Source organism: Daldinia decipiens (assembly GCF_022478715.1).
Source record: "Daldinia decipiens strain CBS 113046 unplaced genomic scaffold F4813scaffold_55, whole genome shotgun sequence".
In the NCBI taxonomy this organism is placed as follows: Eukaryota; Fungi; Ascomycota; class Sordariomycetes; order Xylariales; family Hypoxylaceae; genus Daldinia; species Daldinia decipiens.
Window position 1 is genome coordinate 69,694 of NW_026054598.1, and position 26,910 is coordinate 96,603.

Here is a 26,910-nt window from a genome sequence, read left to right on the forward strand (position 1 = left end):
ATCTCGGTATCCTTTGGATATTAACTCTTGCCATCTTTAGTCTTACACGTTTCTGCTATTTACCATTTGATCCTTTCCTTAACATCATGGTTGCAGTCTTGTTTCTAACTTGCTTGCCTTGAGTTCCTCGGTATTCCCGATCTACCTTGGTAGCCTTTTGGCCTGGTTTTGGGAAGCTCTTTTTATAGAACACCTAGCTTTTGGCTTCTTCCGAAGTTCCCTGAGCACTTTTAAGGGACTCTAGGCTGTTGTTACCAAGATGCTGCCACTGAACATATTCATCACGTTTCTAGCCTCGGTTGCCCCTGTGCAGAGCACATCCCTGGCCCCCCTTCGAATAAACGCCGGGTGTGCCTTTCATTTGGCAATAGGGAGCGGCCATAATGAATCTGTCGGCCAATTGGCGGATGGCCAGGTACGAGTTGGAAGCGACTTGGCGCCATCTCTCTTTACTTGGTTTGGTGATGCCTTCACTGATCATCAAGGGAGAGGCTGTTGGTGGACTCGTATGATCTACTACTAGTTTATCCAACTCTTTCTTTGATAAGATTTAACTAATTCAATTTGTCGTATTTCTAGCTCCTACGTTGCTACTTCAATGCGATTCAAATCAACAACTAGGCCATGGGTTTGTCATTGGGTGTTACGGCGGCGTGTCCTACAAACATCAATCTTTGTTCTACAAATGTCAGACAGGCGACGGGGACGAGGTAAACTTATATCTAGAACCTAATGGTGCCGACTGTTCTAGCATTACGCTTCATGCTGATAGCTGCCGGCCTCCGTGTGCTAGTGCGAGCACTTCGTCGAGACCGTTTACCAGTACAACCGGCACAAGTAGGACACCTTTGACCTCTACTACAACTTCCTCTCATGCCTCAACAAGCTACACAGCTCAAGTTTCTTCGCATGATGGAACTACTACGGTCTCATTGTCGGATTCGACGGGCACACCTACTACAGCCCCTGGCAACTGTAAAACACCCATTTTTGAGCGCCCCGACGAGATTGTTCTAGTCGACAAGAGCAAACCGGATATGAGTAATGGATCAAATCCTAACATGATAGTTTTGCTGACCCCAAGCGTATCCGCGATCTTTGTTTTCGATTTTGATTCTTCAGACTCGAACAAGCAATGCGCTCTCATCTTCGATTTGCCTTCTACCCAGGAGCAACAACCTCCCCTCTATACGCTGAATGGAACCGGACTGGTGAGTTTCGTGCTACTAGAGGAACCGCCAGTCGATTCGAGAAACACGACGTATAATAACGCACCGCCTGTTGTAATGCCGCTCGAGGCAGTAAACCTGGAACCAGGCATGAGCGCCCAGCCGCTCACGTTTCCATGTCCTGGAGAGAATGGGCATATTGTTGTTGAGATGCGCGATAGGCCAGGCTCAGATGTGTGCTTACACTATCAGCAAAACAGACCTGAGGTACCAATCGGGTTATACCTTTTGAAATGCTAAAGCGTATGTCAGTGGGTATCGGGGTCTTGCGGTATGCTGGAAAGAAACTTGAGTGCTTTTATAAAGTACTAAGGAAAAGAGGGACTATGGAGAAGGGAGGAATAAGACAAGGCTTGCTCTTGTATGATTTATTCAAACCGTTTTATAGGTGGTTTCTATGCATCGAAGTATAGCGCTGCCCCTTTTTTGGTACAATGTGGTTTGAATCTTTATCCACTAGGTTACATGGAGGAGTATGGAATGGTCGGTGGTTAACAAGGCTCGAAACCTAGGTACAGTTGAAATAATAAAGCCAGCTCCGATATAAGGAGGAATATTGGCAATATGGGACCGACCAAATTCAAGCAGACGCCAGCAACATCTTTTGTTCACGGTTTCTTAGCTTCGGGGCTACCCAAAACACCAGCCTCCACATTCCCATCTTTCTCTTGGACAAGATGCTGCGCAGTGACATGCTCCTGGGCCATGGAGTAGCCCTTTACCGTTAAACTTAATAGCAAACCCATAGTTGAGAATGCTATAAGTGATAGCCATATCGAACTTAGGGCATCTGAGAATGCCTGAATCATTCGTGTCTTGGTGTCTCCATCAGCCATGTCGTGGATAAGAGCGACTATCGCAGTAGCATCGCGCGAGTACTCGTCTGCTAGGGACGCGAGCCCTGGTATCCTAAGAAGTTTTTGCTTTAACGAGTTCTGGAAGATCACTCCCGAGATAGCGACACCTAGGGCCTGGCCGAAGATGCGGATGAATGAGAAAAACCCCGCGGCTTTGCCGTTGAGTTCGGGCCTACAAGGTGTTAGCATAGGCTATAATCTAAAACCTCCCCCCGGGAGATTTAATTAGATAGCCATTACATACTTCGTAGCAGCTTGGATAGCTAGAATCTCAGCTGTAAAGAGCATGCCAACCCCAATGCCGAATGGGATGTTCAAGAATACCCATTGGGTGACAGTAGTACTTGCGCCTAGGAGGTATAAAAGCCCAGATCCGGCAGTAGTCAAAACCCATCCTCCCCAGAGAGCCCATCGATACTTTTTAGTCATGCCTATCAGAGCTCCCACGGCAATACTCGAGAGGGACAGGCCAATTGTTTCCGGGAGTAGAGCGATAGCTGAAGTCACTGGCGAGTACAGCTTTACGGCTTGGTAGAACAGGGCTATGAGAAATGATTAATTTCGACGTCTAGTAGTGCTTTTCGGGCCATATTGGAAATAGTCTTACTGAGGAAATATATTGCCGCGTATAAGATAAGACCGTGTAGCATGGTTTGGATATAAGCTGAGATTGCCGTCCAAGTTGCGAAAATGCGCCTGTCTACGATAGGGTCTGTCGCAAAACAGAACTCCCAATAAACGAAGCAGATCATTCCCAAGAACCCGATGACTAGTGGCAAAAGAGCCTGGTAAGATGTCCTACAGCTTGTCAGTGTCCTGGGATTGAGGTTACGAATATCTCAATGCATACCATGGGAACGCAACACCCCCTGTAGTAATACCGAATAGAAAGCAGGCAGAGCTAACGGAAAACAGCACGGAACCAAGCCAGTCGAACCTCTTGAGCTTCTCAACGATGTGTCCCGGTACCTGAGCTTGCTTTAAGAATAATGTGACTAAGAGCATCCCAACGCCGACAATGGGCAGGTTAATCCAAAATATCCATCGCCAAGTCTGTAAGAAATCAGCCTCATCAAGGAATCGTTGTAATTATGATACCTACAACGTCCTGGGCAAATCCAGCCCCGATTAGGGGCCCGGTGGCAGTTCCGATACCCCACATGGCCGAGTTGATGCTAAACCAAGTACCTCGATGTGCAAGAGGCACGAGATCAGATATGAGAATCTTGCTAAGGTGTCAGTATTGGGTACTCTTATAAGTTATACTGCGTGAGAAGAGACGGCTTTACCTCCAGAAGCACGATGAGACCTCCACCTAACGAAACGATAAGCATGACTTGTAATCACCAAAGTTGCCTAATGGCTTACCCCCTGCTCCCTAATTCTGTTAGGCTGTGTTATGATATGAGGTATATGATATCTTTGGCAGTCTTATACTCACCTGGATTGTCCGCCCAACAAGCACGATATTGAAATTTCCCGCAAGTGCAGCAATAAGCGAGCCACCCACGAACCCAGCACTGCTAACATACAGCATCTAAATGGTCTAGCTTAGCAAGTATCTTCATTCCGAGATACTGCGAGACTTACTATTCTTCGACCTAGTATATGCGACATCGACGCGACCGTTGGTTGGATCACCGTAGAGGCCAAAAGAAAACTTGTCCCAGACCAGAACGCCTGTAGAGCAGTGCCCCCCAATTCCGCACTCATGATAGGGAGCGCGGTGGGCAAACTGGTTGATTCAATTGCTACTGCAGATACTATTGTCAACAGGGACATGAAGGCTAGAAGGAACCGTTTGGTGGGTTTCCATCTGTCGCTACCTGGGCCAATAGACGTCTTGTCGTTTGGTATTGCCTCAACGCTGGGAACTACCGCGGATGCCTCTACAGGCGGGGGGCTTGGCGTTATATCCATTGTGGTCGGCGTGATAGTAAGAAAAGGGAGGACAACAAAGTTGGATGATTTATACTATTGTGATACAAGAATTAGTTGTGTACATGCTGCTGACTTGCATTTAATATATATCTATTCCCCCCGACGGTCTCCAACGGTGGTGTTGGCAACGAATCGCAATCCGACCCGACCCTAGCTTGCTTGATTAGGAAGGTGGATAGAGAGTCTCAAGCACAGGGGGTGACGGTGAATAGCTTCATAGAGCCAATGATAACTTATAGGGGCGCAAGGCCTTGAGCAAGAAGATGAAGGTGATAAATATTGGAGCATATAGGATGGGTTTTCGCAGGGAATGGCATTATAGGAGGTAGTTAATTAATATTAAACTTGTTTTTGTTGTTAAATAAAATATACTGAATGTCCTTAAGCTGCTCGTAGCTTAAAGGGGAAAGACAACTCTCCAGTAACTACTCCCATGGTGTTCTTAATCTCACCGCGATGGAACCTATTAAGGCGTTGACGTACTTCAGTCGGTCCAATCTTTAACTGCTCGAGGATCTCTGCCGCAACCGCGTCCATAATAGCGTAATTACCATCTTCTATCTTAAGCGCAATACCAATACTGCCATTAGCACCAAGTCGCCGTGTCTCCTCCGACTCGCGAATACCGATAGCGTAACAGCCATCTCCACCCCCTTTTCCAATGAGCGCGCCCTTGTACGCATCGATTAAGGCAGTGCAGAAGCGGCCGTCGCCAGCAATATTCTCCGGGAACCGTACCATTGCGTTGTAAATTCGAGCCATCGCCTGTATACGTGGGGATACCGGGCTGCTCGCTTTCGCTACATCATCTGCTGCTTGGGCGAACGCAGAGTACATGAGGGCTATAGAATGCAGTGGTGCCGCCGGCGAGTAGATATTACAGCCATCTAAGGCCAATTTGACCTCACCGGGACTAAGGCCAGTCAAGTCTTCTATAATAGATTTGATCCTAGCTTGAATTGGATGATCTAAAGTATGGTAATCAACGATACTAGTGCCGATGCCCTTTGCACCAACCATAATACCGATATGGTTGCCAGAACAAGCGTGGCAAGCCTGAGTAGGTGTAAATCCCTTCTCGATCCAAGCTCTGTTAACGACAGAAGATATAGCCGGGTGGCTGCCGCATTGAAGATCGCTCTCTTTAATATTCGACTTCGTCAGCATGGCCTTTGCTCTCTCTACCTGTCTCTCCTCGCTGCTGTGAGTGCCGCACATAAGCGCCAGGTCGGCTTCTTCAAAGCCAAACTGGTCCAACGCGCCGGATTCTACCGCCGGTACGGCCTGGACAGGCTTAGCCCCGGAACGGAGGAGAGTTACTCGTGAAGGGTTGCCCAAGGTGTAGAGGAGCTTTCCGGTGGCATCAACGACGGCGGCGTTGACTAAATGCCTGTTCTCTAAGATCCCGCTGCGAGTGCTGACGACAAAGTCGCCGTTAAGAGGGGTATTCTCCATGTCACTCTATGTGAATTGAGTTAGACGTGCGTATTAATGAAAATGTTAAATTTTTAAATAGTAATTATTATAAGACAGCTATTTTTGAGGTATATTAGGGGGGTGACTATTTTACTATGTGATTCTTATATTCTTATATATTTAAAATAGCTTCTATTGACGTTGTCAGGTGAGTCTTGCGCCCTTCGCGTCTATCGAGTTTCACGCCCTTTGAGCGCTGTGTACCCTTGATTAAGGGCGCGAGATTCTAAAAATAGAGATACCCTCTTTCTTTTAATACTTCATATTTAAAAATTACGGACCTGGCTACCCAAAGCAACTACTTTCCCTAGAATCCCTCCTCAAGGATGTTGTGTTTATTCACATTTGCGTGATCATGGCTTGTTATCATCAATGGCTATTAAGTCGAATTAGCATCTTTTTACTCAACCCAACTACCTCTACCGAAGATCTCTCTTCGACAGATTGCCCTCCGAATTGGGAAATTACCGAAATAGGAAAGCTAACTACAAGGCCGATACAAAGGGTGCTTTTCGCGCTTAGAGGCTTGTATGAAACTGTATAGCTTCATCAATAATATTTTGAAGTTTAATAACCATTAGATGGAATTTCGAGCATTCTAATTTAACCCCTAGTCTGTACTGCGCGACTTGTCAATCGTAGGGCGTAACTGGGATCTATCAAGCAGTAAGCGGAATGGGTCCCTAAATCCTAAATGCTCCGATGTGAACTAACCCGTTCTCTAATATCTTACATTCCTTGTCGGGAGATTTAAAAACTACCTACAATTCCAAGACTTACTTAGTTATGTCTAGCTCTCCTAATAAAGTAAACTTAATCTATAGCTTTCTTCGATGTATAGTTAAAGTATTACTGATTCTCTTGTTAACGATCCAGGTTTAGGTAGTTAGGGTAGTTGTTCATAATTGTCTTTGACCTTCTTAGACTCCCCCCCGCATGGCCTTCGGTAAGCCGGTATTTAGACATTGACAATAATTCCTTAAAGCTCCGATCATGGGTGGATCATCGAGCCGAACAAAAGGGTATAAACGCAAAATACGTCCCCGAGTGCTTATCTTTAGCTTTATAGCATCGTAGAATTACTTGTCTCTTTCTTGAAGCCGGCGGTTTCATCTACACCTATTTAAAGAGTATCTTTACGTACAGAACATGATCCGCTTCTCTTTGTCATCATGCCATCTATCGAGCTATCCGGTTTCTCCTCTACGAGGGATGAACAATTAGTTAGGTTGGCACATCACGGTTCAACTTCAGAAACTGAAGCAGCTCCCACCACATTACAACCAATGCATCACGAGACTTCCAACCGGTATGCAAGTTGCACCTACTATCCCCTTGCCAATGCTCCTAGGTTCAGCTATGAACTCTACTCGAAGTAGCAAGACTCTTATTTCACTCGTCCTAATTTCGAAAATGCATCTGAGTATAATATTCATTATATTTAGACCGTAAAGGCTAACTCGAAAATAGAAAGAAGTCGATGATAATAGTTGCATCCTCGTTCACAATGGTATTCACTTGTTGTGGGCTCAACTTCGCCTTCGGGGTATTTCAAGAACTTTACGACGGGATGGCGCGGCAGCCCAATACTCCTTTTACTGGCGCGACTCCTGCACTTATTGACCTCATTGGAACAATGTCCATTTCGGTGATGACCATAATGGCGCCATTCTCGGTAGCCTGGGCTAAGCGTTTCTCTCCTCGTTGGATTTCGTTCATCGGCGGCTTCATATTTGGGCTCTCGCTCATTTTGGCCAGTTTCGGAACAACGCTTTGGCATTTTGAACTCACGCAGGGTCTGCTCCTTGGTATAGGCACTTCTATGCCGTACATGGTTGCCGTGACGGTGGCACCCGTTTGGTTCACAGCACGCCGGGGTCTCGCTATGGGCATCATCTTAGCTGGGACTGGTATCGGAGGTCTCGTATGGGCGCCGGTGATTAAGGTGCTTATTGATTCTGTTGGTTTCCGAAATTCGCTTCGTGTATCGGGGGTTGTATCATTCGTCTTGGTTGCCCTATCCAGCGCCGCCATGAGCTGGGAGCCTCAGACGCTCGCGCGCATCGACGCTGAGAACGCCTCGCGTACTGGTCGTCTTCAAGGCATCCTAAACGTGCCGCTGGTCGACTGGCGCGTAGCCAAGACGCGGAAGTTCGCTGCTCAGGGACTGGGTGCTATCCTCCAAGCTGCCGCCTATTATACACCTGTCTTCTTCTTCGCCTCGTATGCCGGTACCCTTGGATACAGTGCTACTGCTGGAGCGAATTTTATCGCGCTTAGCAACGCATGTAATGCAATCGGCAAGATCGTCATCGGCTACTTCGCTGACCGCCTAGGTCGTCTCAATACTCTCTTCTTAACCACGTTCATCAGCGCAGCTATTACACTGAGTTTCTGGGTTCCTTCAGCCGTTTATGGTTCCACGGACGATTCACGCGGCCTCTTTATCAGTTTCACCGTCTTGTATGGTCTCTTCGCTGGCGCGTACGTCTCATTGTTCCCTGCCAGTCTCATCGAGATCTTCGGCATACAGAATTTTGCCTCCGTCAATGGTGTGCTTTATATGGTTCGTGGTCTAGCTACGTTAATTGGTACGCCAGTTGGCGGTGCCCTGATTCGGAGCAGTACCGAGAGTGCAGCTTTCGCACCGCATGGCTATGTTAATATGGCGGTACTCGTCGGAGTGTTGCTCTTTGCTGCTAGTATCGCGGTGTTTTGGATCCGCGTTGAGGCAATGGTAGGACCTAGTGGACAATGGCATCCAAAATGGAGGATGTAAGAAGTATAACCCCTAGGGTTAGATGAACATTGGTATTGTTGATATCTGTCACATGCTTTGTAGAATGAATTGTTAGTTAGATGAGTACCTAATATTGTAATGTCTAGTGTACTGAATTAAAGGTATAATACAACTTCAATGACTCTCTTACCAGACAGCGTTGATATCTCATATTAAGGTACCTTGTTCAATATTTTTCTACATGTGAGTCAACTTACACTAGCACAAACATTTGTCGCCCCTATGGCATACCAAAGGCTTTCGGTATTCTATTTCGCATAACTCCACTGGTCTTACCTATATTCTGCAACTAATTCGACATAGTACAAGAACAATATATATCATATCCGGGACTAACTAACAATTCTTACTGGCTACTTTAGGCACATGTTACGGATGTCCTTAATCCGTAATAGTATCCGAGTATATACTTAGATATTTAGGTAATTCTAAACTGAATCTATAGTTGGAACGTATCGAAACTTTATATTAACAGCCAATATCACGTAAAAGCCGGTATATTACAAACATTTCACGTCGTCGGCTCCGATCAAACTAGTCGAGTCCACGGCCTTGATAAAAAATGCGCACTTCATCGCCATGGCGTTGTAAATGCCCAATAACTCTTACGATACTGTCACCTATCACACACTTACTTCAGAAGCAAGCAACCCTACTGGGAGGATAGGGAGTAAAGTCACCCAGCTTTCGTCGGGATACTACTGGCATGGTATGTGACGACTGGTTGACAGATGGTGCATGTGGTTGAACAGCTATCTAAGCGATATGAGAGGTTGCCTCAGGCTTAGAAGCATCTCTCAGGAGCCATCTTACATGCATACTTCTTACTTCTCGGCGCCGTAGTCTAGTATATAAAGAGGAAGTAGTAGTACGGTTTGTCGTAGGTAGTGTTAATACTATCGCTAGAGTAACGTTGCAATGTTGGATTATAAGCTTGAATTTTTTCTATCTTATTATTAGCGTGCGGGACTTGAGTCTGGGGTATGGTGAAGAGTTGGGGCTATCTACGGTAATATGTTATCCAAATGGACGCCTATGTCAAGGGAATGTTGCATGGAATGTGAGCCTGGTTATATCTCAGATGACTTCGGTGTCCTGTCTTAGAGGTCTGGCGGAAATGAACATTAAGCTTAACTTTCTCAGCTTGTCAAAAGACATGTCAATGTTGCAATGATGCGCTTTGGCCCTTGCTAACCCCCCTTTAAGAGCTTGCATGGTCTTGTTAAAAATCTACCTTCTCATTCGTGAACTCTGAACCCCTAACCCCGAAAAGGAAGCTGTTCATGTCAGGGACTATCACACTACAGGACCTGCTGCAAGTCAATTGTTTCTAGAGAAAGATAATAAAACTTGTTCTTATCGCTCCTGTGATGTAGCTGACAGTGGTACAAGTTAAACAAAATTACAGTGTGATACTTACACGTTCAATGCTCTTGGTTGGGGCTGTGGCGTATGTCTTAGATATACTATGTAGCGGGTGCAACCGTGGGATGGGATTCCTAGAGCCGGCCAGAGACTGAGTCCCTGAGACTCATTAGAAATCCAAGCACAGTAGTTCAGCCCTAGCTCGTTTCCGACTGGGGTTTCTGCCTGCATATTGTATAGGATATTGTATAGGATAAATTCCCCTTCGACAGGTACTGATACCATGTTCCTCCGAGAAACGGTCCGTAGATAAACTCTTGTCGATCTCATCGTCTACTATCTCCTCGCGCGATTAGAGTAGACCGCGTGCATTCGGCGGCTCTATCACCTGCTTGAACTGGTGCAGTCGTTGGTTGTAGTGTAATTTCCGTAGGTCAACTTAGTGTCAACCCACCAATACCGGCTGGATGACGCGTGCGGTAGTTCCGATATTTTTGGGGTGACCTTTAAGGCAACTGGTGTCTAAGTAAAGATCCTAGCATACAACAGAGGCGTGTCATGGGCTTGGTTGCACGAGTTTAGTTGCCATCTCATGGCAAGTCGATGACTGTAGGCTTGTAACGTTCGGACGGTCATCTAGGCATCGGCGGCGGGTAGACGGATCTTAAGGAATGTGAAATAATAACAGGTATATATACAGGTATGTGCGTCCCTTCAACTCATCTAATACCCTTTCCCATACCAGTCTTCTTCTGTTCGGTAGTTAGAGCCTCAAGTCAAGCCACATATCAAACATGGTATCTTCCACGCTGACTCTGGCATCCTTGGCCAGCATTCTCCCCTCCGCCCTCGCGGGATTCAACGGCGGTTCTCAGAGCAATGTTGCTGTATATTGGGGTATAGTTATACGATAATATGAAACGCGGTTGATATGATGTTAACGCATCACGACAGGTCAAAACTCTTTCGGCCAAGCAAGCTCCCAGCAACGCTTAGCTGAATACTGTTCAAGTAAGCCCACCTCACTCTTCTATGCGGCCTTACCTTTGCTAACATGCGTTGCTATAGACGATGAGATCAATGTATGGAGTTCGGACATTCTTAAAGCGGAGATAAAATATACTTACTATGTTTTTCGTAGATCATCCCGATATCTTTCATGAACGGCATCAAGACCCCGATCACAAACTTTGCTAACGCTGGAGACAACTGCACGGCATATGCAGGTACCCAACTCTTAAACTGCCCGCAGCTGGAAGAGGACATCAAGACATGCCAGTCTCAGGGAAAGACTATCCTCCTGTCCATCGGGGGAGCGACATACACTGAAGGTGGTTTCTCAGACTCCTCGTCAGCTGAGAGCGCAGCCCAGTCTGTCTGGGATCTGTTCGGTTCAGATACGAGCAAGCCTAACAGACCATTCCTCTCTGCCGTCGTCGATGGTTTCGATTTCGACTTCGAATCTACGACTCAGAACTTCGTGCCATTCGCTTCCAAGCTGCGTTCGCTCATGGATGCTGATGGTAGCAAGACGTACTACCTCTCGGCGGCACCTCAATGCCCGTACCCGGACGTCGCGATGAACGACATGCTGAATGGCGCGATTTCGTTCGATTTCATTATGATCCAATTCTACAACAACTACTGCGGTGTTTCCTCCTTTACACCGGGATCCACGACCCAGAACAACTTCAACTTCCAAACTTGGGACGACTGGGCTAAGAACACTAGCAAAAACAAGGACGTGAAAGTCCTCATTGGTGTCCCAGCTAACACGGGAGCTGGTAGTGGTTACCAACCCGCCTCAGCATTGGACCCAATCATCCAGTACTCGAAGCAATTCTCGAGCTTCGGCGGTGTGATGATGTGGGATATGTCACAGCTTTACCAGAACCCGGGATTCCTCGACTCCGTCTATGCCTCGCTCTCCGGATCTGGGGCCGCCAAGGCTAAGGCAAAGGCTCCTACGACCTTGACCAAGGCTACACCCACCCCTGTCGTTTAAATAAGTTGTGAGTATACCCCCTGTGATTCTCGGTAAAACGAGCTGAGTCTAGTTTGCCTACCTAGGTTAGGTACTAACGTGAAACATAGGTGCCAAGAGTAAGATTCTCGCGATCTAAACGTGGATTAACCGCCGGTCATTGTGGATTAGGTACTAGGTAGTGTGACAGCATAGGGCTGGCTGCATCGTTCGTTAAATTTGCCTTTTTGGAAATTCGTGCATATAGTTATCGCTTCGTATGATGTATATAGTCTTATAGCTTGAAGCTTGTATATAGGTATACATGATATAAATGGTATATATTTGGTGGGCTAAACTCGCCAACTCACATTATATTATTTCGTTACCTATCTCTAGAATCTTTCTTTAACGTTCCTGAAAATTGGGTATTTCACGGGCTGATGGGTCGACGGCAGGGTTTATGTTTCTAGCCCCCAACATCTAAAACATCCTGCTGGTCTAATTGGGTGATTGATATGCGCTACGATGGCTGGCGTTACTATTGCGACGTTGAATATGCGCCTAGATATGTTAACTTAGGTATAATAGTCGCTGAGCCGCAGCCTGGCTTTCTCTATGTACTCGAACGAATACAAAATCAATCAACAAATTGAGGTTTTGACCCGTTTCTCGACTTCTCAACAAGGTCCCACATCGTCATAGAAACATAATAGATGAGCTTTATTTTAAATTATTTATAAATTAATCTAGCAAACTTATGGCTAACCAACAACATGGCGTCCCCCTGAATACGGCTTTAACGATCATCCCTTGGACCACGCCGACCAATACACAGAATACACAGAATACAGTCACAGCTACACTACAGATGCTCATAATAATTACTACTACATAACAGCAAATCCCGACATACCAACCAAATTTCAAGCATCCGAGATGAATTCTAAAGGAGAATATAACTATAACCACCTGCAGCCGTCGAAAGATGCCGTTGGAAATGGGGTACAAGTTCAAACTCGATTACTAGACAGCGCTGAACTACAAAATACTACCGACATAAAATTGCAAGATCCTTTGCTGGCAATAGCTTTCTTCGTCGGGGGAATACTAGCCGCAGTAGGCCACCACCTATATTACCAGAGGTTGAACGACACGCCTGTGACTTCTGAGAATCTGCAGGTATGGTCGATTAGAATCGGGACGGGACTCGCCCTTCTCACCAGATGCGGGCTAGTCGCAGCAATAGGGATTGCTGCTGTCCAACAGACCTGGTTATCATTGAGGAAAAGAGCTATGTCGATTGGTGGTATTGATAGCATGTTCGGTATCATGGGAAACCCATGGTCGTTCTTCAACAGAGACTTTCTGATGCATGCAAAACGACTTGCCGTTCTTGCTGCTATCGCATGGTGAGCTCATAACCCTTCATCACGACTCAGCTTTATAATAGAAGTACTTAGGTATCTAACTGCTTATTTCTTATCCATCATAGGTTGCTTCCCATCATCACGATTGTGACGCCGGCAACTCTGTCTGTCGAGTCGCGCATGACCCACGATAGTGTTGCAACCAAGGTTCCATCTTACAACTTCTCTAATATTGATGGTTGGGGAACATATGGGGGCGTTGGATATATTTCTGGGGTAGCGCCTGAAATCGCACGCTTGTTTACGAGGACTTATATATCGAATAGTCCCATACCTCAGACACCCCCCTTCGCCAATGCATCCTACGACTTCAATTTCTGGGCCCCATCTTATAAATGCTCGAACGCCAGCGAGATTATTAGGACGAGGAATAATCGTACTTGGGACCTTACTTATTATAATTATACGAATTTCGAAGAGGCTTTCAATGCGGAAATAGTCAACCCGGTATCTACGGGGAATTTTTCTAGCGGCACGCTCCCGTTAATCTACAGAAGCACTGCTCCTAGTAGGATGAATAATATGATCCTCATCGGCGCCAACGGTCGAAACGAGCGCTGGGGCAATACCGATCATAACTATCTGGTCTGCCAACTTTACAACACCTCATATAGTGTAACCGTGCGCTTCGACAACGGAGTTCAGTCTATACATGAGAAATCCATTACGAATGTAAATTCCCAAGAGTGGGATAGTGAGCGTGGACGTTTATCTATGATATTGGCTAACGGCCTCTGTGCTCCTGATCCTGCTGCAAATAACGCTACGGTTTGTCCGACCTATTATATGGTACAATATCTCTTCACACGCTTCCTAACTGGCCAGGTACGGATTAATGTGGGAGGGGAAATAATATTTCAGGCGGATAGTTTCGAGAGCAATATCGTCGAGGCTGGAGAAACCCCTTTTTTCCAGTCGGGGTTGAGGGACTGCCCCGAAATCTGGAATTCTACAGGCTACCAGAGTGCTTCCGGCGGCCCCCTCGCATTCCAGTCGCTCAACAGATGTCCAGGAGGAACACTCGCAACAGCGATCGAAAGCCTCTCTAGAAACTTTACGTACAGCCTCCTGACTTACAGCAACTGGCGAAATTTTACGACCGAGGTACCGATAACCATATCAATGCCGAGGAACTTCTTTTATTATAATAGTGTCACTCTCCTGGCTACGTATTCATCCGCCATCGTGGCCACGCTGCTCTGTATATGCGTGGGGTTCGCCGCATTGCTAAGCAACGGCTATACTAGTAGCACGGCCTTCTCCGCGGTGCTTCTGACGACTAGAAACCCTGATCTCGATAGGTTATCCACAGATAATACTCTTGGAGCAAAGCCTCTACCGCATTCTATTCGCGATACCAAGCTTCGTTTCGGTATCTTGAGAGCCGAGGGATCGGAATCACAGGCTGGTTTTGGCCTAGATGGTAATGTAACGCCGCTAGAGAATATGGCATCGGTAGTATTCCGAAAGAAAGAAGCTGAGAGAACTGTTGATTAGAGGATAGGTATATTGGGGAAAATACTTAACTTCCTAAAAGTAGTAATGAGAGACAAAGGCTGAATCAGCCCCATTGATTAAAATCCCGTTCAAATTGCTTCTTTTTCGGATATAAGCACCGTGTAATATATTATTATTTAACTGTGTCTCTCAATGACGCAAGGGAAAACCATCACGTGATGTGGGGGGTATGACATAGACAAGCACGATATATATATTAGGAGGTAGGTTAGGTTATAGCTTAAGCATTTTAATAGATATAAGACCGTATACATGCTCCCCTAGCTAGTTCTAACTAGGCTGCCTAATTGCCTAATTACCTAAATCAAAGCAATGTCTTCTCTTCACCACGTTCTCCTACTCGGCGGTAGCGGCAAGGTTGCTCAGCTACTAACACCCTTACTCCTCCAGCGATCATGGAACGTCACTAGTATTATCCACGACGCCGCGCGGGTCGCGAGTCTGGAGAAGCTCGGACAAGACCAGAACGGGAACCTGAACGTTTTGGTCCGTAGCTTGGAGGAAGTGACGAGCGAGGCTCAGGCTAAGAGCATCATAGATGAAGTGAAGCCAGACTATGTGGTGTGGAGTGCTGGTGCCGCGGGCAAAGGGGGGCCAGAGAGGGTATTAAACTACTTAACTTCAAGTCTCTATATTGCCGTTGCTAACTCTTCATTAGACATTCAAGATCGACCGCGATGCTGCAATTCACTTCATCCGCGCATCAGCCGCCACAGCATCAATCACCAAGTTCGTCATGATTTCGTACCTTGGGTCCCGGTTAAAGAAGGCACCATGGTGGCCTGAAGAGGTCTGGCAGGAGAGTCTCGAAAAGAATAATGGCGCTTTGAAAACATACTATCAAGCTAAGATAGCAGCCGATCAGGTATTATACGAGGAAGGGAAGAAGAGAAAAGACTTCGCTGCGATCAATCTTCGCCCAGGCATATTAACATCAGACCCGGCGGGTAAGGTCAAGCTTGGGAAGCTCCCCGTCATAGGCACTGCAAGCCGCGCGTCTGTCGCGCAGCTAACTGCGCTACTGCTTGATGCCCCTAACGTTAAGAGTGGCTGGCTTGATCTGATTGACGGTGACGAGGATCCAGAGGTTGTTGTCAAGAAGTGTATCGAGGAGGGAGTAGACGCTGCGGAAGGCGAGCCATTTTACTGAAGAGTAGCAGTTCATACTTAGTAGGGCTCTGAACTTCGCAGTATGTACTAGAAGGTCATTAGGGATGGTGGTGAGGAGCCAGAAAAGTGTGCAAATCAAGAATGATTTTACGGCTAACGACTATAAAAAGACTACGTAGTTCAGGGGGCCGAATGTATACTATTGAAAAATGCGAAAAATGTAATAATAGCGTAATCAGTCGCAGTACCCAGCCTGTTGGTCTGGTGAGGTTTATACCATCACGAGGAATTACAGTTTAATTACTACCTACTACCATGACTTATAAACCTATGACAATGAGATGCCATGCCAGCTATATTTGACCTTACTTCCAAACTGCAACATATCCGCACCAGGCGGCTTTATTTATGCGCTGCACATTCTTTCCTCCAAGCGACGGTAAGGACAGCGCCAAGCATGACAACATTCAGCGTCGTGAGACCCGCAAGGAAATGTATCTCGGAAACCATGATAATAGTAGAAATAGTTTCTGTGATGAGATTTAACGGAAATCTTACCTTTGTTCCTATTTCGTATCCTACAGTAGCTTCCGAGTCCTTAATTATTTGTTACGGTACGACGCGAATCCAAATTCCCCGAAAAATACTCCTGATCTTGACATGTCTCTCTTGTGATATGTAGTAGCGGCGGGCTTAAATATAAGGAATCCTAGCGCGAAGAAAAGGGATTACCATAGCCAACCTGAGAGGGCCTCTTAAAGAGGAACTAGAAACAATGCATTCTTTATCACCTCAAATAAAGCCTCCTTTATAGTGGAGTTGGGGCTATTATAAGTAACACTTAGCAATGTATTATTATAATATTTACGACAATAGGAAAATAACAATCAGTTGTCTCATAGCAAGAGTAGGTACCTACCTGTTAAAGAGTCCTGTGAGTTTATTCGGGCGTTTGAGAACGTGACCGATATCATACGGAATTCGAAGTCTACGTGATGCGAAGCAAGGTGTCAATAATATACAGCATATTATATTTGCTTAAGTTGAACAAACTCCTTATTCAGGTGGGCACCCAATCTAGGAGCAATATGCTAACATGTCAAGCTGGTAGGACGGTACGAGCAATAAAGAAGTAAAATGCTAGCATTTATCACATGAAGCAGAACTTATTGGAGAAATCATAGGAACATTCAAACGAACAGTGATAAAAAAAATTATTTTATTTTTACGCGAAGAGCTATAAGCCTATCTGCCCGAAACCATGGCTAACCTCTCTTTACCAAATAAACAGGTAATTTGGGATGATGTTAAAATAGACCTATATAAAGTCCATAACTTAAGCGGTGAAGGATCGTGCGCTCTTACCGGCGTCTCTCATTTCGAGACCTACCGGGGTACCACAAGTCAAAGACTCATCGTGGACTTGAATAACATCCCAATCGTTAAGCTCAACTTCATTATGCTGAGTACCGAGACCCGCACCGATTGAGCACTCGCAAATCAGTTTCGTGCCGTCCATGCGGCAAGGGTTGCATGAACCACCGAACCCGCCATTTGATACATGGTTTAGCGAACCCAAGTAGTTAGCGAGGCATAAGTTGAGGTCAAGTTGGAAATCCGCGCGAGATCCATATCCGGGCTGGACGCAATTGGCATGGAGGACATGCCCTTCCGTCAAGTGGATATCAGTACAATCCGACTTGCCGAGGGTGGTCTTATAGATGTCGGCTACTTCAAAGGCCGAGACGATGGTGAGGATAGGCAGAATTGCCAGAGTGGAGGCGAAACTTGTCTTCATGATTGCCACGATGATATTCGTTATTGGTTGCTGGGGGAAGTTTTAGTTATTGGTGTTGTTGTATGGGGGTTAACATCCTACAAGATATGCTGGCCGGAGTGGGAGACGAGGATTTTATATCAACGGTATTGCGAGGACCTTAGATGAATCGTGAGTGGCCATGCTTCCTTTTGACTAAGAGTCAAAGAGTGAATCGAACTTTGCCATTGTAATCCATTTGACAATAACAGAGCGACCTCGTGGTCAATGAGTTCAGACAGATTCATTGTCTAGTGTTGTCGAATATCCCTTTCACTGTACCCGGAGTGGCCGATGTTACTAACAAATACAATCAGAAATAAACATATTGTTAAAAGTCTAACAAGCGCTTGCCATGACTTTCCGACTATCGCCTCTGGAAGACCGAGACAACCGCAGCTGCATCGCTTGCATGGCGACACATGTTGACTTGGGCATTGAATATGCCGAAAGGGAATTCCAAGTATTTTGAGCTAGTCAAAATTGTAGAGAATTGTCTTCAACCCTTGTTCTGTTCCGTTGTTGTCGCATCCAATGCGGTTCGTTTAGGTAGTGTTTTCGGCTCATGGCCTAAGACAAGTCGGTCGAATAAAAACCACGACGTAACCAGCAAAATGGGCATAGCAACCATCAGCTGGGTATATTTTCTAGCAGCTCGCTTGTATTCGGGACTCGAGGGATTCACTCGGCTCGGTGTTGGTAAGATAGGTCTCGGCGGGAGTTGCGCTCCTTGCGCTCCTTGCGCAGCTGGTTGAGGGCCGGCAACGCGCCTGGGACTGGGAGTCGTCGCCATGTTGGAGAATCGGGGTATAGTAATAGCAAAAAAGAAGACCGATTTGGTTGGCGTTCTCTGTCTTTGTTAACTTAAGAGGGAACTTTTCTTGTAAATGTCGAGTACTAAAAACAACTAAGAAGGCCCCACTAGAATAGCGTCAAAAAGGATACATTTGGATTTACATACTACCTACCTATCATGGCCACGTGATGATACAGGGGATAACGAAATATCACTTTATCTCATAACTAAGACTTAGGTACAATATGTCTTTTTACTTCTTAACACAGCATATAACATTTCTATATCATTGATCACTAGTAAAATAGAAGATAGATAAAGATTTCCCATGCGCTTATTCTGCCATATCTTCTGACCCCCTTTGAAGGTACTTTTGAAGGCATTCTTCTAATTTAGCTACGACCATCAGGTAACCCTTGCTTACAAGTTCCACCAGCCAAGCAACGGTTTGCAACTGAGTCGTCCTCCGCAAACGTCAACCACGCCCTATTCGTACATATATCAGTATGGTGGAATATGCGACGACTTTATTCTAGTAACTTACGACACCGGCAAAGCTGGTGGAGGCGCGAAAGGCCCTTGGTACCAACAGCAATACCAACCAAGAGCTGGTAAAGTCTCATTGGTGTATGTAGGGTCGATGTCTGAGCATAACTCTGCCGACAAGAACTTCCACTGGAGACAAAGGTCGGTCTCGGGGGGGTCTGCCTGAGGTGTAGGAGTCGAAGTCGCGAATGCGATGATAGCAGCAAGAGTTGCGATAGTAGGAACACGCATTTTGGAAGCCTTTGAGATGGATAGATATAGGCACGTCTAATTAACTAGGAGTGTTTGGTATGGTGTTAGGTGTGGTAAGACCATCGTATTTCGTCTTTCAATCGCAAATTTGTCGAGGCTTTATATACATGAGTATATACGAGCTTCTAGCCATAACATGTTATCAGCTTCCTATTAATCGCAAGCCAAGACCGGCTCGGTAAGTAGCAGCGCTTGTGGAGTGGTGCTATCTTCTTCTATAACATCTCACCAAAACCTCGTATTTGGACACTGAATGCAACTCGACCCTTGCCATCGTCCGGCTTCCCATACGTTTTCACCACAATTCGGGGAACCTAACCGCCGAAACGAACCGATAGCTCCATGCTAAATTCTACGGCAATAGATATCATTGGAGTGGTAAAGTTATCCAGGCTCCAAAGGAAGCTTAAGCTTAAGGGGGTTTGATATCTTAATCAGGAAGCTACAATTCCGGATAAATTTATACGAACATGTTTATCTCCTCGAATTCATATACATCGCCTTATCAAGTTAAGTACGTCGAAATCCCAAATACTAGGCTTCGTACACAATCTCCCATCTGCCCGTTCATGCCATCGATCACTCCCTACGGCTATCTTAGCGTAGAAGATGTCCTCAAGGTCGTACTTCTGTTTGATAACTAAGAGCTTTTCATAATGAGCACCGTAAAATGTAGTTTTAAAGTCAGGCTCCTGGAAGTCAGCTTCGCCAAGATAGTTGCCCCCATTAGGGTTAAGAGCCTTTAGTTCCGGCAAGAGCTTGTACGTTATTTGATCTTGCCCTGCCTTGGTCGCTGTCCAGTCGGTGTAGTTGATCGGCGTGCCCACGACAGCGCTGAAAAGAGTCTTACGAAAGTAAGGGTTGGCAGCAACCTCGCTGGGTGATAAAACGGTATTGGTGACATTGAAAGAGACCCCGGACATGAGTGCTTGGGAGCTGATAGTGCGTACAGCATTTACCAAAGCATCAGTGCTATCCTGATCCCGCACGAGCTCGCGGGGCATCAGACGACCACCTAAAGTAAAATCCGATACGTTCCACATAGAGGGTATGGGTTTGTAACTTGCGAAGAAACCAGGATAACCGGCGGAGGAATATTGATACGGAGGCCCAAGTTGATCCATTTTCACCCTCGTAGGTTGAAGATACGCGTCCAATTCCTCGGCGTGTAAGCCTGCGACCATTGCCGGTATGATCATGAATCCAAAAGGAGCGACGACCCATACGACCCAAGCGCCAGCGTCGACAAGGCTGGGTAATGACTGAAAAAATATTCCTATTGACGAGTCAATGGCACCTGTGTTATTACCATCGTTGAAGACATTCATATATGCGGCCGAAAAGAAGGTGTCCGGATGTGCCTTGACGGTCATGGAAACTACAATACCGTAAGTGCTTCCACCACCGCCACGTAAAGCCCAGAAAATATCTGTATTCTCGACTGGGCTGGCAATAACAAGGTCTCCAGATGCGGTCACAACTTCCCAAGACAACACTTGATCCGCAGCGAGGCCATATTTACCTAGACAATAAAATGGAGATGCCATCGCCTTGTGTATAGCATCCAGCCAGACCAACGCTTGGACAGTTGCCACCGACCAGTATTGCGAATAACGAGGCGAAAATTATGGCGCATAACAAAGCGAACAGCAGCCTGTAAATCAGAAGCAGATATAGCATTAATTGTATATTCGGCATAATATCCAAGGTTGCATGGAGAATCCGGGTCCAGAAAGGGGTTGCAACTATTATTGGTAAATCGATAGGCCATGGGCGATGACGGCGAGACTAGGTGTGTTTCGGGGAAGAACCACGCATCGCGTAGCGCATCACACTTCTCTTGGTCATGTGTATCAATCCCACTCAGAGACGAGCGGTGACAATGAGCCGCAAGAGGTGTATTAGCAATTAGCTTCCCCTGAACTGTCTGATTTAATCCATTCCAATCATCCTCACTTGGCCATGAATGATCACCGGGGATAGACCGATATTGATCAACGTCACCGTAGTTGCTGTTATGAACTCCAACGGCAACTATAAGGACAGTCAGGGAGACGATACCAATAAACCAACGGGCGGTCATGATAGGTAGTATAGGAAGAGTTGCAAAGAGACAGGGGTAATTCAGTTAGCTGGAACACCAATAAGATACTAAATATAGCTCTTTAACAGCTCTGATGACTTATGTTAAAGTAGGCTTGAAGAGATGGGAGCATTAGGGGAGTAGAATCGGACTTCACTTCGTTTAAGAGTCAGTTTTAAGTATTTGATATTAGATACATTAGCCACTAATTGTATGTTTGACCATCTCGGCCGAAGACTATAATATTTTGCAAGGATAGCACGTACGATGTAAAGGTCTTAACTAGATAGAGTTAATAATGCGGCGACACCAACACACCAAGGATGATTGATTGACATGGTGTACAGGTATCAAAGCTAGGATCCACACTATGTATAGTGTAAAAGCCGATTTATATTGGGATGACTGGTAGTTAGACGTAAATACAGAACAGTCATAAGCCAGAGAAGTATTCAAATTACCTACCTGTAGATAATAAGAAGCAATAAAATAGAGCTGTTATTCAACTTCAATATCCCCGACGCTTTTAGGAAGATTCTGTATCTTGCCATAATAGTTAGTTACCTGAGTGTGTAAGATACTCACTGGGTACCTAGGTTTCTAGTGGTCGTTCCTACTCATGGCCGTAAATGTCCTATATAGCCTACCTGTCTCGCACGTCTATAAGTTGCGATGAGATATACTTCTTCATTTTCATGATACTCAAAGTCCATCCGTCTACTCTAGTTGTTGTTGAACGTCAGGAATTTAGTTTCGAAATAGTGCGAACCCTTGTAGATATTTCCACATGGCTGCATTACATGGCTTGCGTGGCGCGCCTTCGATAGGTACCTATAGTTATTCGTTCAAGGCTATATTATTGGCAGGGGCCTTCGGTCATGGCGGGGTATAGGGCTGGGATTCAGGGGTATACTGGTGGCATTTCCGGACAACGGGTTGACCCCATCTTCGTCTCTTGTCACCAACGAAAGGTATCGATATCCATACTCTTAAAATTCGTCTAAGCTAATAGATAGCGGCAACTAGTTTCAAGCCACGACTCAATCTGAAGTCGACACTACTCGGGTTACCTGATATGGAAATAGCGAGATGATCCTCAATTAAGAACGAAGACGACTAGGGTTATGATTATGTACACGTAAAAGAGAGGCCATTCCAAATTCAAGAGGTCTTAGTAGCACTGTCCAATATGGACAGTTCTAAATCATTCGTCGAGTCACTTACACGCATAGGCGTAGTGTTCATCGTCACTGGGATATTTATTTATAGTGCTTTTAGAACCCTGTATCGAAGGTTTCCATATCCACTTCCACCGTCTCCTCCAGCGGAGCCCATCCTCGGGCATTTCAGGAGGCTACCAACAGAAAATGCCCACTTTAAGCATATGGAATATGCTAAGCAGTATGGTGAGTAGGTTACTCAACTGTCATGCTGTAGCCACTAAATGGATACTAGACTCCGATATCATCTATTTCAATGTGTTGGGTAACCATATGGTCGTCCTTAACACCCAGAAGGCTGCGAATGAGCTTTTGGATAAGCGCGGGGCCAATTATCTAGACAGACCTAGATTTGTCCTGTTTGATGTTATGGGATGGGGTTTGACCTTAACTTTTCTTCCATACGGACCGAGATTTCGTTTGCATCGTTCAGTCTTACAAACGGGATTCACCAAGACGGCGATCACAAATTACAGACCAATTCAGGAAGATGAAGCGAGGCAAGCAGTTTCAAGAATTCTTAAACACCCGGAGGCTTGGGACTTTTCACTTCGGCGGTATGTAATGGTGATATTGAAGTGTCGTGTTCTACAGTTAACATAGAGTGAAGCTTTGCTTCTGCGATAGTTCTTCGTATTGGATTTGGTGTTACTGTTAGATCAGATGACGACCCTTATATCAAAATCGCGATAGATGCTAATATGGCTACCGGAGGAGGAGGAAACCCGGGAACTGCCTTAGTTGACTATCTACCATCATGTATGCCCCCCCCCCCCCCCCAAAAAAAGTGAGAAGACACCACGGAAGTGCAACTGACAAGTCGTAAAGTTCGACACATCCCACAATTTCTTAACTTTTCAAGAAGCCTACAGCACGCGCGAAAATGGGGATGGGCTATTCAAAATTTACACAATATTCCGTTTTCAGCCATCAAAAAAGAGTTTGTAGGTCTTCGTGCCATGTTGCTTCCTGTGGCTTCCTGTGTCACCGCTAACACAAGCAAGGATGAGGGGACGGCCAACCCATCATTCGCATATTCACTCCTCACTAAGCACAAAGAAAATGAGGAGAAAGGTATTGCTAATGAGCTTACACTTCGAGACATCCAGGGTGCATCTGGCGCCGTTTTTATCGCGGGTTCTAATACGGTTAGTTTCCATTCTCTATCCAGGTACCCATCAAGGAAAGATCGTAATAACTCACAATATTTCTTAGACCTTCGCTACGACGACTATTGCCATCCTGAATATGATGCTGAATCCTGAAGTTTTTCAAAAAGCGAGAGCCGAGATTGATAGGGTAGTTGGAACAGAAAGACTCCCTACGTTCCAAGACAGGCCAAATTTACGTTACATTGACTATTTAGTCGAGGAGGTCTCAAGATGGAGACCCCTATCACCCATTGGAATACCTCATAGGTCCCTAGAAGATGATATTTACAATGGAATGTTTATCCCCAAAGGGTATGTGCTTAGTCTAGAAGCCGGTGTAGAGTGTTCGCTAATTAACTTCCTAGGACTGTGGTTTATTACAATACATTCGCTATGTCTAGAGACTCCAGCGTGTATAAGGACCCCGAGAAGTTCAACCCGGATAGATATATCCCAAAGGAAGAAGGCGGGGATGGCGAGCCTCTACTGGTTGGCCCGTTTGGCTTCGGTCGCAGGCGAGTTAAATATACCTGATCGTATTACTGCGGGTGTATCTCTAATAAGTAACATAGAGTATGCGTTGGGCGTCATTTAGCACAAGCATCGGTGTGGATAATTATGGCAACTCTCATCGCCACAACTGACATATCGAAACCTGTTGGGCCAGATGGAGAGGCTATTGAACAAACTATCCAATTCAGCACTGGATTATCGAGCCATCCTGGCAAGCTCGATGTAGTTTTTAGACCCAGATCTGAGAAGGCCCAAAGACTTCTTGCTGAGACAGTTAAGGATGCTCAGTAACTTAAGGACTTGATGGATAACTTTTACAGCTCATTCTATGATATTGAATCATTTTGGTATGATCGTACGGGGTTTCTGCCTGGATTGCCGCGGATAACCACAGTTTATTGCTCGTCATTTCTGACTTTATCCCTTCAGCTCAATAAGCTCGCTGAGCCTTTTAGCTATACTCTCTGACCAACCTGGGTCGTTGATATCAGTATCAAGCTCATTGACCGATATCCCACTCCCTTCAAGCCTATTCTTGATAGCCGTAAATAACGCCTCGTCAGATGTCTTGTCGTAAAAGGCCTGTCCTTGTACATCAAGAGCGCTGACACCCCTCAAAGGGAGCCATACTTCTGTAAATTCAGACCCAATGCAGTTTTCCCTAAGCCTCTGCGCTACTCTCTTTCCCAATTCTTCACACTCTTTCTCTGTTGTTCGCACCAAGGTTGACCAAGGAGTGTGCTCGATGAGATTTCTCTCCCGAAATTCTTTTGGCACAGTGTCACTCGGTCCGAAGTCTACCATATCCAGAGCACCGACGCTGACTATTTGAGGCAAGCCTGCCTTGGCAGCAGTCATCAATCTGCTATTGCCGGCGCTAAATACGCCACCAGCCAATTCATCAGCCAGCTCGGTGGTAGTCAGATTTATCAGATTTAAGATGCCGTGGAGTTGACCTTCTTTAACTAATCTTTCCATCGACCGCCCGCCAGACCCCGTAGCATGGAACACATAGACTTCTAACCCGTAAGATTCCAGCCTCTTGCGTGCAGCATTTGCCCCTTTTGTGGTGACTCCAAACATCGTGATTCCGATTCCCTTCTTGGTAGTCGCGATATTATTATGACCTTTATTAGTTCTCTTAGCATATGCCCACGATTGCCGCTGCAGCGTTGTCCACTGCCGCCTTCAATACCTCATTCAGACCTGCAATATCAACCACACTGTACATCATAGTAATATCAGTCTCTTCGATATAAAAGCTTACATCACTAGAGGCGACAGTGGATACGATCAACTTTGGGAATGTCACAGGAAGCTCTCGCATGACGGCAGAAGAGATGCTAGTCCTTCCAGAACTGCCAAGGTTAATTATAACCTGGATCTCTTTGCGGTTTTTGAGCTGCTTGACTATTTTAATGGCTCCTTTAATCATAAATTTGATGAGTTCACACTGAGGAAGTTATAAGAGAGCGCCGTCTCCTCGTTGGAACCCGCTAGCCTTTAATACTTCATGTTGCTTGATGGTTATAGCGTCATGTTCCACGACGAATCGGCCCGCATCAATTAGAATGACAACTAGCGAAGGATCATTCTCAAGAATTTGGGATCTGAGATAAAGAAATTCCTCGAGCTTAGTATCAAGTGTGCCAATTACGGCGATAGAAGTTTTCGATGGAGGCATGAAGCATCTCTTGAGTTTCGAAGTAGTAAAAAGTGAAGAATGATGCGAGAAAACACCATCTTGCCAAAGATACCTGAAGTAACACTAAGCGGGGAAGACGTCGAATAAACTGATTATATTGCGTTGCTCTGGCGAATCTGAGCTGAGTATTACGTATAGTACTCGATGTTCGCACAACTGATACCCCTTTAACCCCTTTAACTCCATTTAACCCCTCCTTGTCCTCCTCTCCCTGTGAGAGGTTAAGACGGGAACTGAGGCCACACAACTTATACAAGTGACGCCCAAAACTGTACCCGTTACCCTTGATCATGGTATTATATTCGCGCCCGGAAATTCTCCAACGCCTACGGGAAGTTATCTCTTTTCATCGTCCAATTGTCGGCGCTGGGGCTGGCATTGGCCTTTCCGCCAAATTTCTTGAGGCTGGCAGTGCCGACCTTATCATTGTTTACAACTCAGGCCGCTACCGAATGGCCGGTCTAGGCTCCCATGCAGGCCTGCTGCCATATGGCGATGCGAACGCCATTGTTGTCGACACGGCCCGGGAAATTCTGCCCATTGTTTGACATACGCCTGTCTTCGCTGGTGTCTGCGGAACCGATCCATTCCGAGACATGCGGAAGTTTCTAAAGCAAATAAAGGAGTTAGGATTCAGCGGCATTCAGAACTTTCCTACCGTCGGACTCATAGATGGAAACTTCAGGGCCAACCTAGAGGAGACCGGCATGGGCTACGAACTCGAGATCGAGATGATACGAATTGCTTCCGAGATGGGCCTCGTCACCTCGCCCTACATATTCAATGTTGAGGAGGCAGTTAGCATGGCAAAGGCCAGTGCTGATATCATAGTCGCGCACATGGGCCTAACAACAAGTAAGGGGATCGGAGCAAAGACAGGGAAGACTCTAGAGAAGAGCGTCAAGTTAACCCAAGATATAGAGACGCAGTAATAAATGTAAGGGAAGATATAATCGTTTTATGTCACGGCGGCCCAATCGTGGAGTTTAAAGACGCGGAGTATGTCCTTTCCCGAACGAAGGGGGTGCATAGATTTTATGGTGCGAGCAGCATGGAACGTATCCCGGTAGAGGTCGCAATTACGAACAACACGAAGAAGTTAAAGGAAATCCATATAGCGGACTGACTTTGCAAATATC

The 26,910-nt window shown here is 45.9% G+C and overlaps 13 protein-coding genes across 13 annotated transcripts; 7 read left to right on the forward strand and 6 right to left on the reverse strand.

Moving 5' to 3' along the window:
* Positions 1 to 12: 12 nt before the first annotated feature.
* Positions 13 to 1,653, forward strand: F4813DRAFT_400456 (ubiquitin 3 binding protein But2 C-terminal domain-containing protein). The gene is made up of 2 exons (XM_049248267.1): positions 13 to 506; positions 580 to 1,653. The coding sequence occupies exons 1-2, from the start codon at positions 260 to 262 to the stop codon at positions 1,467 to 1,469; spliced, it is 1,137 nt and encodes a 378-aa protein (XP_049094951.1). The 5' UTR covers positions 13 to 259; the 3' UTR covers positions 1,470 to 1,653.
* Positions 1,654 to 4,066, reverse strand: F4813DRAFT_285746 (putative MFS transporter). The gene is made up of 9 exons (XM_049240540.1): positions 3,677 to 4,066; positions 3,528 to 3,623; positions 3,455 to 3,464; positions 3,376 to 3,401; positions 3,189 to 3,311; positions 2,937 to 3,139; positions 2,694 to 2,884; positions 2,331 to 2,628; positions 1,654 to 2,258 (listed from the first exon to the last, which is right to left on the reverse strand). Exons 1-9 carry the CDS (start codon positions 4,004 to 4,006, stop codon positions 1,838 to 1,840), a joined length of 1,698 nt encoding a protein of 565 aa, XP_049094952.1. The 5' UTR covers positions 4,007 to 4,066; the 3' UTR covers positions 1,654 to 1,837.
* A 314-nt stretch (positions 4,067 to 4,380) lies between these two features.
* F4813DRAFT_285782 (thermolabile L-asparaginase) lies at positions 4,381 to 5,622 on the reverse strand. Its single transcript, XM_049240541.1, has one exon. The coding sequence runs from the start codon at positions 5,480 to 5,482 to the stop codon at positions 4,409 to 4,411; it is 1,074 nt and encodes a 357-aa protein (XP_049094953.1). The 5' UTR covers positions 5,483 to 5,622; the 3' UTR covers positions 4,381 to 4,408.
* Positions 5,623 to 6,343: 721 nt separating this feature from the next.
* F4813DRAFT_376242 (MFS general substrate transporter) lies at positions 6,344 to 8,427 on the forward strand. The gene has a single exon (XM_049245093.1). It carries the CDS (start codon positions 6,984 to 6,986, stop codon positions 8,280 to 8,282), a length of 1,299 nt encoding a protein of 432 aa, XP_049094954.1. The 5' UTR covers positions 6,344 to 6,983; the 3' UTR covers positions 8,283 to 8,427.
* Positions 8,428 to 9,977: 1,550 nt separating this feature from the next.
* Positions 9,978 to 11,995, forward strand: F4813DRAFT_376246 (glycoside hydrolase family 18 protein). The gene is made up of 5 exons (XM_049245094.1): positions 9,978 to 10,565; positions 10,623 to 10,679; positions 10,737 to 10,750; positions 10,810 to 11,680; positions 11,763 to 11,995. Exons 1-4 carry the CDS (start codon positions 10,463 to 10,465, stop codon positions 11,671 to 11,673), a joined length of 1,038 nt encoding a protein of 345 aa, XP_049094955.1. The 5' UTR covers positions 9,978 to 10,462; the 3' UTR covers positions 11,674 to 11,680; positions 11,763 to 11,995.
* A 265-nt stretch (positions 11,996 to 12,260) lies between these two features.
* On the forward strand, positions 12,261 to 14,805 carry F4813DRAFT_376249 (uncharacterized protein). Its single transcript, XM_049245095.1, has 2 exons — positions 12,261 to 13,043; positions 13,127 to 14,805. The coding sequence occupies exons 1-2, from the start codon at positions 12,571 to 12,573 to the stop codon at positions 14,556 to 14,558; spliced, it is 1,905 nt and encodes a 634-aa protein (XP_049094956.1). The 5' UTR covers positions 12,261 to 12,570; the 3' UTR covers positions 14,559 to 14,805.
* Positions 14,726 to 15,882, forward strand: F4813DRAFT_285824 (NAD(P)-binding protein). Its single transcript, XM_049240542.1, has 2 exons — positions 14,726 to 15,182; positions 15,238 to 15,882. The coding sequence occupies exons 1-2, from the start codon at positions 14,892 to 14,894 to the stop codon at positions 15,727 to 15,729; spliced, it is 783 nt and encodes a 260-aa protein (XP_049094957.1). The 5' UTR covers positions 14,726 to 14,891; the 3' UTR covers positions 15,730 to 15,882.
* A 1,004-nt stretch (positions 15,883 to 16,886) lies between these two features.
* Positions 16,887 to 17,732, reverse strand: F4813DRAFT_285851 (uncharacterized protein). Its single transcript, XM_049240543.1, has 2 exons — positions 17,569 to 17,732; positions 16,887 to 17,517 (listed from the first exon to the last, which is right to left on the reverse strand). The coding sequence occupies exon 2, from the start codon at positions 17,485 to 17,487 to the stop codon at positions 17,026 to 17,028; it is 462 nt and encodes a 153-aa protein (XP_049094958.1). The 5' UTR covers positions 17,488 to 17,517; positions 17,569 to 17,732; the 3' UTR covers positions 16,887 to 17,025.
* An 809-nt stretch (positions 17,733 to 18,541) lies between these two features.
* On the reverse strand, positions 18,542 to 19,332 carry F4813DRAFT_285866 (uncharacterized protein). The gene is made up of 2 exons (XM_049240544.1): positions 18,846 to 19,332; positions 18,542 to 18,787 (listed from the first exon to the last, which is right to left on the reverse strand). The coding sequence occupies exons 1-2, from the start codon at positions 19,076 to 19,078 to the stop codon at positions 18,694 to 18,696; spliced, it is 327 nt and encodes a 108-aa protein (XP_049094959.1). The 5' UTR covers positions 19,079 to 19,332; the 3' UTR covers positions 18,542 to 18,693.
* F4813DRAFT_400460 (FAD-binding domain-containing protein) lies at positions 19,325 to 21,182 on the reverse strand (the record flags this gene model as incomplete). Its single annotated transcript, XM_049248268.1, has 2 exons — positions 19,325 to 20,621; positions 20,678 to 21,182. 2 exons carry the CDS (start codon positions 21,180 to 21,182, stop codon positions 19,588 to 19,590), a joined length of 1,539 nt encoding a protein of 512 aa, XP_049094960.1. The 3' UTR covers positions 19,325 to 19,587.
* A 959-nt stretch (positions 21,183 to 22,141) lies between these two features.
* On the forward strand, positions 22,142 to 24,981 carry F4813DRAFT_376259 (cytochrome P450). Its single transcript, XM_049245096.1, has 8 exons — positions 22,142 to 22,588; positions 22,638 to 22,959; positions 23,013 to 23,161; positions 23,231 to 23,346; positions 23,407 to 23,550; positions 23,618 to 23,865; positions 23,919 to 24,068; positions 24,126 to 24,981. Exons 1-8 carry the CDS (start codon positions 22,372 to 22,374, stop codon positions 24,355 to 24,357), a joined length of 1,578 nt encoding a protein of 525 aa, XP_049094961.1. The 5' UTR covers positions 22,142 to 22,371; the 3' UTR covers positions 24,358 to 24,981.
* F4813DRAFT_400474 (uncharacterized protein) lies at positions 24,286 to 26,215 on the reverse strand. Its single transcript, XM_049248269.1, has 3 exons — positions 25,577 to 26,215; positions 25,247 to 25,519; positions 24,286 to 25,206 (listed from the first exon to the last, which is right to left on the reverse strand). Exons 1-3 carry the CDS (start codon positions 25,748 to 25,750, stop codon positions 24,484 to 24,486), a joined length of 1,170 nt encoding a protein of 389 aa, XP_049094962.1. The 5' UTR covers positions 25,751 to 26,215; the 3' UTR covers positions 24,286 to 24,483.
* On the forward strand, positions 25,604 to 26,897 carry F4813DRAFT_400480 (Pyruvate/Phosphoenolpyruvate kinase-like domain-containing protein; the record flags this gene model as incomplete). Its single annotated transcript, XM_049248270.1, has 3 exons — positions 25,604 to 26,313; positions 26,377 to 26,626; positions 26,695 to 26,897. The coding sequence occupies exons 1-3, from the start codon at positions 26,062 to 26,064 to the stop codon at positions 26,895 to 26,897; spliced, it is 705 nt and encodes a 234-aa protein (XP_049094963.1). The 5' UTR covers positions 25,604 to 26,061.
* Positions 26,898 to 26,910: the final 13 nt, after the last annotated feature.

Bases quoted from the DNA above. Each gene is read 5' to 3' on its own strand.
- F4813DRAFT_400456 (XM_049248267.1), top strand. From the start codon at position 260: ATGCTGCCACTGAACATATTCATCACGTTTCTAGCCTCGGTTGCCCCT. The intron at 507-579 runs GTATGATCTACT...TCGTATTTCTAG, and splicing joins GAGAGGCTGTTGGTGGACTC to CTCCTACGTTGCTACTTCAA.
- F4813DRAFT_285851 (XM_049240543.1), bottom strand. From the start codon at position 17,487: ATGAAGACAAGTTTCGCCTCCACTCTGGCAATTCTGCCTATCCTCACC.
- F4813DRAFT_376242 (XM_049245093.1), top strand. From the start codon at position 6,984: ATGATAATAGTTGCATCCTCGTTCACAATGGTATTCACTTGTTGTGGG.
- F4813DRAFT_376259 (XM_049245096.1), top strand. From the start codon at position 22,372: ATGGACAGTTCTAAATCATTCGTCGAGTCACTTACACGCATAGGCGTA. The intron at 22,960-23,012 runs GTATGTAATGGT...CATAGAGTGAAG, and splicing joins TGGGACTTTTCACTTCGGCG to CTTTGCTTCTGCGATAGTTC. The intron at 24,069-24,125 runs GCGAGTTAAATA...TAAGTAACATAG, and splicing joins CCGTTTGGCTTCGGTCGCAG to AGTATGCGTTGGGCGTCATT.
- F4813DRAFT_285824 (XM_049240542.1), top strand. From the start codon at position 14,892: ATGTCTTCTCTTCACCACGTTCTCCTACTCGGCGGTAGCGGCAAGGTT. The intron at 15,183-15,237 runs GTATTAAACTAC...ACTCTTCATTAG, and splicing joins GCAAAGGGGGGCCAGAGAGG to ACATTCAAGATCGACCGCGA.
- F4813DRAFT_400474 (XM_049248269.1), bottom strand. From the start codon at position 25,750: ATGCCTCCATCGAAAACTTCTATCGCCGTAATTGGCACACTTGATACT. The intron at 25,520-25,576 runs GTATTAAAGGCT...TAACTTCCTCAG, and splicing joins TAACCATCAAGCAACATGAA to TGTGAACTCATCAAATTTAT. The intron at 25,207-25,246 runs GTGGACAACGCT...GCATATGCTAAG, and splicing joins ATGAGGTATTGAAGGCGGCA to AGAACTAATAAAGGTCATAA.
- F4813DRAFT_285746 (XM_049240540.1), bottom strand. From the start codon at position 4,006: ATGGATATAACGCCAAGCCCCCCGCCTGTAGAGGCATCCGCGGTAGTT. The intron at 3,624-3,676 runs GTAAGTCTCGCA...TAGACCATTTAG, and splicing joins ATATACTAGGTCGAAGAATA to ATGCTGTATGTTAGCAGTGC. The intron at 3,312-3,375 runs GTAAAGCCGTCT...CACCTTAGCAAG, and splicing joins GTCTCATCGTGCTTCTGGAG to ATTCTCATATCTGATCTCGT.
- F4813DRAFT_376249 (XM_049245095.1), top strand. From the start codon at position 12,571: ATGAATTCTAAAGGAGAATATAACTATAACCACCTGCAGCCGTCGAAA. The intron at 13,044-13,126 runs GTGAGCTCATAA...TATCCATCATAG, and splicing joins GTTCTTGCTGCTATCGCATG to GTTGCTTCCCATCATCACGA.
- F4813DRAFT_285782 (XM_049240541.1), bottom strand. From the start codon at position 5,482: ATGGAGAATACCCCTCTTAACGGCGACTTTGTCGTCAGCACTCGCAGC.
- F4813DRAFT_376246 (XM_049245094.1), top strand. From the start codon at position 10,463: ATGGTATCTTCCACGCTGACTCTGGCATCCTTGGCCAGCATTCTCCCC. The intron at 10,566-10,622 runs GTATAGTTATAC...GCATCACGACAG, and splicing joins CAATGTTGCTGTATATTGGG to GTCAAAACTCTTTCGGCCAA.
- F4813DRAFT_285866 (XM_049240544.1), bottom strand. From the start codon at position 19,078: ATGCGTGTTCCTACTATCGCAACTCTTGCTGCTATCATCGCATTCGCG. The intron at 18,788-18,845 runs GTAAGTTACTAG...ATGTACGAATAG, and splicing joins CCACCAGCTTTGCCGGTGTC to GGCGTGGTTGACGTTTGCGG.